Below are 10,321 nucleotides of genomic sequence, written 5' to 3' on the forward strand. Positions count from 1 at the left end.
TATTTTTTATATGACAACTTTAGGGGGTGCTATAATTTGAAGGTAAAATGAGTATTTGTATCTCTCTCAATAGGAATACAGAATAATGTCACGTGAAAGGATGAAAAGAATAATTTACTATTTTTTCCTTAATATCATCCTCTCCATACCCTCTCGTAGTTTTGGGAGTCTGATTGTTGACAGAGTTCACTCTTTATTAGCTTATAATTTAATGGGGTGTTAAGTGTAATTAAACTAATAAAATAAGATGGAAGAGAAAAAGGAACCGACGAAGAAAGCAGGAAAGTATTTCCATAAAATAAGGAGCCAAATTCCTTCTTGCCTCTGCCGGAGTTGAAGGAAAGAAATGGAGCACTTTGCTGGTCTCCTGAAGATTAAGGTGGTGCGAGGTGTGAACCTCGCCTACCGCGACTCCAGGGGGAGCGATCCTTACGTGGTCGTACGGTTGGGAGCCCAGGTTTCTCTCTGTTCTCCTTGTGCCTCTTTTTAGGTTGTTTCTTTTTGGACTTCTATGAGTTGGAGATTGGAGATATGATTTGGGTTAAACTTAGGTTTTTCTGCTTACCTTTTGGTGATTCTTTTCTTGGTCATGGAATGGTAGTTTGTATAAATAGGTAAGGAATCTTTTGTTTTGGTATCCATTAGGAAATCAGAACTAGTATTAGTCATGTAAGGGAGTGTTAAAATTAGGCTTGGTATATTTGTCATATAAATTTTAACTTCACTTCTTGGGTTTATTAGATTATCTCGAGTCTAGAAGGCGAGGCCAAGTGTTAGCTTATGAAGGAATAAAGTTGCCATTGTTTGGTTCTTCCAAAGTTGTTCATCTTAAGTTTGTTTATTTTGGAGTTTTAATTATTTTGGTGATGTGCACTTTTTGGCTAGTTTTATCATAGTGCATGAAATGGTACTCTGCTTGTATGAGGATGTTCCTTTTTGCAATTTTACCTTGGATGCAAGTATGAAAGAAAACTAGAGTAAAGGTTTTTTTTTTTTTTCTTATTGGCTTTTCATGCAGAAAACTTTCTGATTAATAACCACTGAACTAGTCCTGTCATCACTTTCTTTTAGAGCATCTTGACATAACAATCATTTCTCTATATGAAATACTGGCACATCTTCTTCGTGGGATTTCTAGCCTCAAATTGATAAGCTGTAAGTGTTGTCACTTATCAGAGTGTTTTCCTTTGCACTAATATAGAGGTTTCAAGTGTTTAGAGGATTTTAAAGGCCTCTAAACACCTACAAATACCCACCCCCATTAGCATATGGAAATTGGAAAAAGACAACAACATCAAGTCAAAACATATAGCAGTTGCTATTCCTCTCTCTCAGTTTTCCTCTTTTCTTCTATATTCTGTTTTGATTGGATCGTCGGAGTTCTATGGCAATAGGGCTCTGTGAGGGGTTTTTTCTAATACTTCTAATCTGTTATAAACTTTTTTATATTTCATGTCTTGGTCCGTCGGATTATGACAAATTTCATTCGACATATTTTAGACCAACAACCTAATAAGATGAGATATTTCTGAATTTGTTCTAATAAAAGGACTCTACCCCTATTGAGTTACTAAATTTACAGTGCACTTATTTTTTAGGCTTAGTTTTCATTTCATACCTTACTATTATGAAAATTACTTTTAAGTCTTTTGTTAGATAGAAAAACAACTGGTTTTTTAACAGAAAAAACTTGTATTTATGGAAATACTTTTTAAGCCATTTCTTATACAGAAATAGTGCATACTCAAACGTATATTTGCAGTTTTAACTCTGCATTTGGATTATATTACAAATAAATCCCTGATATATAAACTGTTGACTAGCTTTACAATTTAAACAATGAATTTTTTGTTATTTATGATTTACTTGCTATAATTGTTGGACCATCAGATATGAAATTTTCTTGTAATATATGTATGCAATGTACTGTCATAATTTTGATCTTGACATCACCACTTGGAAAATGGTGATATTATTATGTCTATCTATGGGCACAACAAGTTAATCCTGCACTTTGCAGAAATGACTCTATGTTGTTGGAAACATAACAAAGAGAATTTTGAATGAGATACATAAAAAGATTTTAAGATCAGAAATTAAAACTTATTTTTTTGTGGCAGTCATTAAATTAGCCATACTGTCTTTACAGAAAAATCCCAATATGTATAACATACTACATTCTAGTCACATTAATATTAAACTTTAGCAATAATTTAACTTTCATGATATGAATATATTTAAGAATATTCAATATGTTAATTATTAAGTATGGGAATTAAGATAACATGTTAGGCATGAGCCTTATATTTGAATAAATCTCAATGTTATTCTCACATATTGATTGGAATACAGATGTGCTTTATATATTGTTGCTTTACTGTATGATTGTAGAATATTAAGTATGTTTATCAAAATAGTGTATGTTATCCACTTTGTCATTATTAATAATAATTATATGCTTCAATATATATGAAAATATGAGAAGAGACTCATGTACATGAAAGAGTATGATATATGAAAGTTTGAACCACACATTATAGTATGTGACATAATTTCTTCTTTAGTTAATAAGAAATTTTTGAAATGCTACAGCAGTTAAATGTGATTATTTAGATGTTCACAACAAAATAACAAATAACATTATCAAAGTTATCAAATCCACAATAAGTTCAGAGCCAAATTAAATAACATGATCAAAATTATCAAATCGACAACAAAAGGAGCTCTCTTCTAGTCTTCTTACAATCTTGGAGAGGAGCTTCATTTTGTCAATAAATTATCATCTAAATTATCATCAAGCTCTAGGTCAACATCATCCTCGTCCTCTATTTTCTTATCTTACCAGCTTAGTTATTTATCTAGAGAAGTAGGAGTGCTACTAATAGTAGCTTGGGCAGCTCTAGTGCTCCTCTTTGATGGTAAATATTTTTGGGCTCTTAATGCTTTTGTCACCTTCTCTCAAGTTAATCCTTCATCTAGGAAGACCTCTTGCTGTAGAGGATCATTATCCTATAATCCCTTGCATTATCTTTCTTTTGAAGCGAGAGGATCACTATCTTTCGATCCTTCATTATTTCTATAAATTATACATAAACTAAATTATTCAACCTCTTCACTTTCAATATATTTCTCTTCTTTGAATGAATTTGAAATCAAAGAGAAACTTTATATGACAATAAAATTTATCAATTAGAATTGACAATTTAATCAATACAATAATACATTTTCTATTCAAACAAGCTCTACTTTCTTTCACATTCTGATGAGTTACATGTCAAACTAAGAATCTTAATCTCCATATTTTTACAATTGGGTGGCCATCAACTCCATATACTAGTACCAATGAGCTAATAACCATAAAAATTTGAATGTAATGTAGTAACATGCATAAGAGTTAAAAACATGCTTTACTACATATGTTAATTATTACCTAGGCTGAATTAATTAATATTAACGTCTCTTGCTCATTTTGCTAGTGGTTTCCCAAAATTTTCAGTGGCATTCTTATATGTTTTTACCTCCACATTTCTATCGTGGACTTGAATGAATTGATGTTGGTAAAAGTTCTCAACACAAAGAATGCCATCTATTATCCTTAAATTACTCTAAATTTCATAATAGTTTCTACAAAATTAGTATAGGCTTAAGTAATATGCATATTTATCAGAAGTAAACATAAGTCTTAATTCCTTTCATCTCTAAAAGACTGCAATGTAAGAAAAGTAGTAATAAATCTTGTCATCTTGAGTCTCATGATCTCGCTTTTTTATGTGAACTGATGCATCATACTTAATGTTTTGTGATATCTATAATAAAGGACGTAACTTCCCTTCCACATTTGATTGAACCTTTAATTCTTTCTTTAGATATTTTCTCCAACATTAAATTTATCCAATATATACGGAGATATTTTTCTTTTAGCTATCGTGCAACTACTAAATTAGTAGTAACATTATCAGTCACAACATGGCAAACATTATCCTCTCCCACTTTCTTGATACTATCAACAACAATTTCATAGATGCATTCACCTATATGTGCATCTTTAAAGCAATCAACAGAATATAGAAAACTAACTCTTAACTTACAATTGATACATAAATTCATAATGCTTATTTCTTTTTTATCTATTCAAGTGTTCGTCAAAATTGAGCAGCATTTTTTGTTTCCATACAACCCTATGATTCTCTAAATCATCATTTTATTTAGCAACTTCTTCAATAGTGGCTCACATAACTCATATATAGATGATGGTTTATACTTCTAGCCATACTGATCAACTACTTTCATCACACATAAAATGATTTATTATTAACAACATTAAAGGGTGCTACACTTATAAACCCAGTGAGTTAAGTAGTTCACTCTATCTCTTTTTCCTTTTGCAAAAGTACCATTTATGTTTGTCTGTACCATCTTTTCTTGCTTTCTAATTACAACTTCTGGATGAATAAAGGTGAATTTAGCCATAAGATCTCTAGTCTTTGCTATTTTATTTCTAACATCTGAAATTTCTAAATCTTTCTTCTCTCTAAATATGTCTACGTTTGGGCTTAATTTTGCTGCTTCTCTTAATTTCTCTTATTTTTTCTTTTGATCCCCTTCTTGATATTCTTTGATAATTTTGTTTCCTTATCACTAGCTTTTGGATGAGGTACAATATCACCTTTAACACAATTTACTAAATCTTTCCTTTGTGACCATGCCACAAATTACATTTCATTATGTTAGTATCATTCTTATTAGTAAGGTAATCATATTTTCCAAGTTACGACAACTAAATACACATATAATATGCCATTTCTGTTTGCCAAGTTACAACTGAAATAATCCATCCAAGTCCATAAAAGACTCTCTGCCTTGGGAAACCAAATCAGGAACAAAAATAGTTATTTATCTAAAGTAAATATAGTTTTTTGTGTTAAAGAAAACAAAACATTAATATTATATAACACTAGTAAATAAAATAAGCAATTAGGATTTTGATCTTTGAGGCATGCCCAAACATAGCTACCATAAATAAAAGTAATGCCTTCTAGGTGTTTAGAGGATCTTAAAATTCTCTAGACCAAGGTTTCGAATATCAAGATCAGGATTGGCCACTCGAAAAAAACGATACGTGTCGGTAGTATTGGCTGATACAATATCAGATTATATTTTAATTACATAAACTTCTAAAAATTTTTTAGAAAATGAAGAAAATTCTAAAAATATTGGACATAGAAATAAGAAATACTAATTAAATACATATGAAACCTAAAAACTTAAAATAATAATCACTTATTCAAAACCTTGATAATTCTCTCTCTCTAACTTCTCAGTCTCTTCTTCAGTCGCTCTAATCTCTCTCTACAACCACTCCATCTTAATAGATCTATTATCATAGGAGCTCACCGAAATTGATAGATCTATTATCATAGGAGGTCACCGAAATTCGGAGTCGTCGGATTAGCTGTCAGATGAGTTTGATAGGTGAAGTGTGAGTGTGAGAGATATATATAGAGAGAGTAAAAAAAGAAAAAAATTAAAAAGAAGCTACTCACTGACCCAGCTCATTTAGTGCTCATATCTAATTGAAACTGCCGGAACTCTCCCAATACCGGTCAATCCGGAAATGAGCCGTTGGGCTGGGATCAAGGTGGGATCAGGATTGCCAATTCAGATCAGCCAAAACTAGCAATCTTGCTCTAAACTCTTGTAATTTCCATATTAATTCAGCATATAGCATTTAAAATATAGTCATTATGTGAACTTTTCACTAAGCTATTAAAATTCTATAATGGTTGCAATATAAATTCCTTTATTTATTAATTTGAATTTCTTTTGAATGCTCAAACTAATAACATATGTATACTGCACTTTTTTTGTTTTTTAACACCTTATGATTTTCCATGGTACAGAGATTGAAGACTAGTGTGAAAAAGAAGAATGTCAACCCAGTATGGAATGAAGATCTAACGCTTTCTATTGATGATCCTTTCATGCCAATTAAGATTGTAAGTGTGCAGCTTCTATGAGATACAGTTCTTCTAAATAATCACCATAGCAGCACATTGGTTTTTTATTATTCATATTGATATTTACATTATACTGAATGTAAATTATTCTTTCTGTAATGGACAAGAAAATATAACGAAAAAATGTAATTATATTTGTTTAAATGAAAATGAAAAGGCATGATTTAGTAGGTATTTAGTGGGTAGAGCTTATAATATTCCAATAAATCAAACAAATAGTAAACTGCTTCCTGTTCCCATATAGTAAACTATGTAACCCTCAAGTTGGGTCCATGCTTTCAATCTGCATTTCAAAGTTTTAAAGTAGGCTCTTCTTGTTTTGAATTCCTCAAATGTTGCTTTGGAAACTATTTGTTTAAGGAGCAGACACTCACATCAGTAATATCCCTAAATGCTATTTGGTTGGTCAATCTGGCTACATAAATAAATTTAGTCTTTGTTTACCTGGAACTATTGTAATCACCAGGTTTAATGTTCATCTCATTTTAAGTGTATTAATATGGTCTAACCTTTGAAGTTGAAGTAGAATATAAAGTCAATATTAGCAACATGTTGGATCAAGATGGTGTAGTGCAATCATAATTGGAAACTAGAGAATATATGTTAGACAATTCAAACTACATTACAAGTTGAATCAGGAATACGTTGATGGGTTCTCGTACCAACTGATAGGCTACAGAACAATTCTTTATTGATGTTATCTTCCTTGTTTCAACCATTAATGGAAGTCTTATGTTCGCCTGGCTCTGATACTAGATTGATGGGTTACAATACCAAAAGATAGGCTATAAAACGATTCCTTCAAAATTAGAATTTATTACAGGAATCAGTCCGCGCAACCGTGGGAAAATATTCACCAGATATTGTTCTATAGTCAAAAAATTACGAAACCAAGTAGATTAGATCTGTAATTTCTTGATCTCCAATGTTCGTATTTATGCCCTTCGCAGATTTGAACTACAATTAGGACGAAATTACAAACTAACGCAGGTGATGGTGGTGGTGACAGGTGGAGTGGATGTTAAGATTATGGATGGTTATGAAGATAAAGCTGGATGGTGGATGTGGTTAAAGGATGTAAACGAAGGGAAGAAGTGGTCGAGATTCCAAAAAAGAAGGATGGCTCGACAGACGAGGGAGATTAGAAGTTTGGAGAAACCTTGCCAACGGTAAAGGTAGAAGGATGGTGAAGAGGGAGGAGAGAAAGTCTAGGGAGAAGATAGGAAGCAAAAAATTAATAATCTAATTCCATAATAATTTGGCTGTCATCCACATATCTATAGATGCTAGCCAACAAGTCCTAATAACAATAAGTAATCCTAATTCTAGAGGATTCCCACCGATCGTATTCGAACGCGCCCGATCATGTTCGAACGCACAAAAGACGTTCTCTATATGTGTGAACACGATGCAGGCGTTTGAACGCAGTCGGGCTACTTCGAACGCCATGTTTGAACGTCTGCATGGTGTTTGCACATATAGAAAACGTCTTTTGTGCGTTCGAACGCAATCGGGCGCGTTTGAACGCGATCGGCGGGAATCTTCTAAAATTAGGGTTACTTATTGTTATTAGAACTTGTAGGCTAGCATCTATAAATATGTGGATGGCAGTCAAATTCATTATAAAATTAGATTATTGATTTCTTGCCTCCTATCTTCTCTCTAGACTCTCTCCCTCTCTCTTCACCAACTTTTCACCTTTACTATTGGCAAGGTTTCTTCTAACTTCTAATCTTCCTCGTTTGTCGAGCCATCCCTCTTCTTTGGGATCTCGACCACTTCTTCCTCTTCGTCTACATCTTTTAACCACATCCACCATCCATCTTTATCTCCATAACCTTAACATCTACTCCACTCGTCACCACCACCATCACTCGCGTTATTTCATATTTTCCTCCCAGTTGTAGTTCAAATCTGCGAAGGGTGTAAATACGAACATTGCAGATCAAGAAGTTACAGATCTAATCTACTTGGTTTCGTAATTTTCTAACTACAGAAGAATATCTGGTGAATATTTTTTCACGGTTACGCGGACTGATTCCTGTAATAAATTCTGATCTTGAAGGAATCGTTCCGTAGCCTATCTTTTGGTACCGTAACCCATCATACGGGTGATAATATAAGATCAAGTATGTAGAGATATCATTATTTTGGATGTTTCATAAGAACTAAATGATTGTTGCTTGTACTGTTGTCACCCTCATCCTTACTAGCAAACCACTACTTTGTACCCACTAAAATAAAGAAAATAATGGGACAAGAGTTACTTCAGAAAGTCTAATCAAGAGATTTTTTTTTCTTTCAATTGATCCTTTATGTTTTATAGGAATTTAAATGAGTTCATTGCATTAGTATTCTTTCCTGTTGTCTGACCAGTAACCACTGTATTTGGGTTGTATACTATAGATCTGACATCCTATTAGGCGTTAGTATTTTAGTGTTGATGTAGAATCTTGAATTAATCAATTTTCTTTGTGGAAGCCCTAAGGACCATTTGGTTTCGTCTATTTGAAAGCATCTGCACTGTGCAACATCAAAATCAGTTTTTTTAAATTTATATCTTCCTCTTTCTTCTTTGGCATCCACTTAATAATTTCTTTATTGATTCAAAGTTATATTGTGCTTAAGACTTAGGAAATAGTCAAATTGTATTTGATGGTTATTTTTAAATACTAAATGACGTTCAATTGGCTCTATTAGTATTGTTTTATGACCGCCCTTAGTAGCCACATCATATATCTCGTGGATCTACTCATTTTCATGTATTAGGTGGAGGACAAGCACCATATGAGAAACTTATCGCCTTCCAAGGTTTAGTTGTACAAATCCTACCTGGATGTGACAAATTTTGTTGTTCACCACTATCCAAAACCTTCATGATATGCCCAAACTAGTCCACAGAAGATCCAGCTCTTATTGATTCTTTTGGACCAGTGTTTAGATAACTTTTTTGATTCTTCTGTATCATGTTGTCTATAGATATGACCTATTATAATAAATTTTATATGTTATTCAGTTATTTCAATAAAAATCATATGGAATCCCCAATTCTCCAATAAAATGCTTACGTAGTTTTCTTCTAATCTGTGTTCGTCAGTATTTCTATATTTCTTAGATTATATACTATTCATCATTGATAGGAATGAATGCATCATAAAAGGTTTATCTTGAGAATAAGCACAATTTTGTGCATGACCCAAGAGGCTAACATAGTTAGAATATGTTTTTCTGCTCAATGAGTAATTTTTAAAGATAGTTTCCACTGGATGATATTTAGCATGGTTTGTTCCATCTCTCCATAAAATTGTTGAAAGTTAAACTTTGTTGAGATGATACTTCCTTTCTATCTGTTAAATGTATTTTAATTCTTCTGTCTCTTGCCAGGCGAACTTTGTTTCATATCTAGTCAGTTACCAAATTAATTAAGATTACGCAGTATGATATAATAGCTACGACTGTAACAAGCGTGATTTGAGATAGCTCATTAGATCGATCTATTGTCAGGAAGTTTTTGACAAGGATACATTCACTAAAGATGATAGCATGGGTGATGCGGAGTTTAGCATACATCCCCTCGTGGAGGCTGCGAAGATGAACCTGGAAGGTCTCCCAAGCACTGCCGTGATCAAGACTGTTAATGCCTCCAGGCAAAACTGCATAGCCAGTGACAGCCACATAATTTTGAAAGATGGCAAGCTTGTTCAAGATGTCATTCTCAGGCTGCGGAATACCGAGAGTGGTGAAGTGGAACTCCAACTACAGTGGGTTAACATTCCACGCAATGTACCATAGGCAATTGTATCAGATGTTGGGAAAATTTACCATATATGCTGTAAGAAGTATTAGTCTGTCATCTGCCATGCTTATGCAGTTGTGTAATATTGCCTGCTTTTGTGTGTAATCTATGTAAAAAAGGCGGCATCCTGTTTTGGTCGCAAAGAGCTGAATGTATAACTGCTCAAATTGCTCACTTATGAAATAAATGCAGATTTCAGTAATGTTATGCTACAAATACATCAGGGGGTATCGCCCTTGCTAATTTTCAGTCCGAATAAATAGTCGTTCTATAGCAAGTGCATTTGTGTAAAATTTTATAGGTGGAAAGGGCGCTTTTTTTTTTTAAGGGAAATTTGCATTTGCATCATTTTTGCCTTCATAAAGTTGCTCCCTTTTGAGGTTTGTGGTTTGAGTTGGAGGAGAAATGAAAAAAGAATATGATCTAAAATAAAGAAGAAACAGGAATATATAAAAAAAAATTTAAAAATAGAAAAATTTATATATAGTAGTTTTAACAAAATTATTCT

General features: G+C 32.8%; 1 protein-coding gene across 1 annotated transcript; it reads left to right on the forward strand.

The window, feature by feature from the left end:
- The first annotated feature begins 279 nt into the window (after positions 1–279).
- On the forward strand, positions 280–10,015 carry LOC140759702 (GTPase activating protein 1-like). The gene is made up of 3 exons (XM_073096335.1): positions 280–457; positions 5,901–5,996; positions 9,522–10,015. The coding sequence occupies exons 1-3, from the start codon at positions 347–349 to the stop codon at positions 9,807–9,809; spliced, it is 495 nt and encodes a 164-aa protein (XP_072952436.1). The 5' UTR covers positions 280–346; the 3' UTR covers positions 9,810–10,015.
- The last annotated feature ends 306 nt before the right edge of the window (positions 10,016–10,321 follow it).

Source organism: Typha angustifolia, chromosome 4, assembly GCF_048772165.1.
Source record: "Typha angustifolia cultivar Huaian chromosome 4, ASM4877216v1, whole genome shotgun sequence".
NCBI classification, from domain to species: domain Eukaryota; kingdom Viridiplantae; phylum Streptophyta; class Magnoliopsida; order Poales; family Typhaceae; genus Typha; species Typha angustifolia.

Excerpts from the sequence above, each read along its gene's own strand:
- LOC140759702 (XM_073096335.1), top strand. The coding sequence starts at position 347 with ATGGAGCACTTTGCTGGTCTCCTGAAGATTAAGGTGGTGCGAGGTGTG. Across the intron at positions 458-5,900 it reads TCGTACGGTTGGGAGCCCAG|AGATTGAAGACTAGTGTGAA; the intron begins GTTTCTCTCTGT and ends TCCATGGTACAG. Across the intron at positions 5,997-9,521 it reads CTTTCATGCCAATTAAGATT|GAAGTTTTTGACAAGGATAC; the intron begins GTAAGTGTGCAG and ends ATCTATTGTCAG.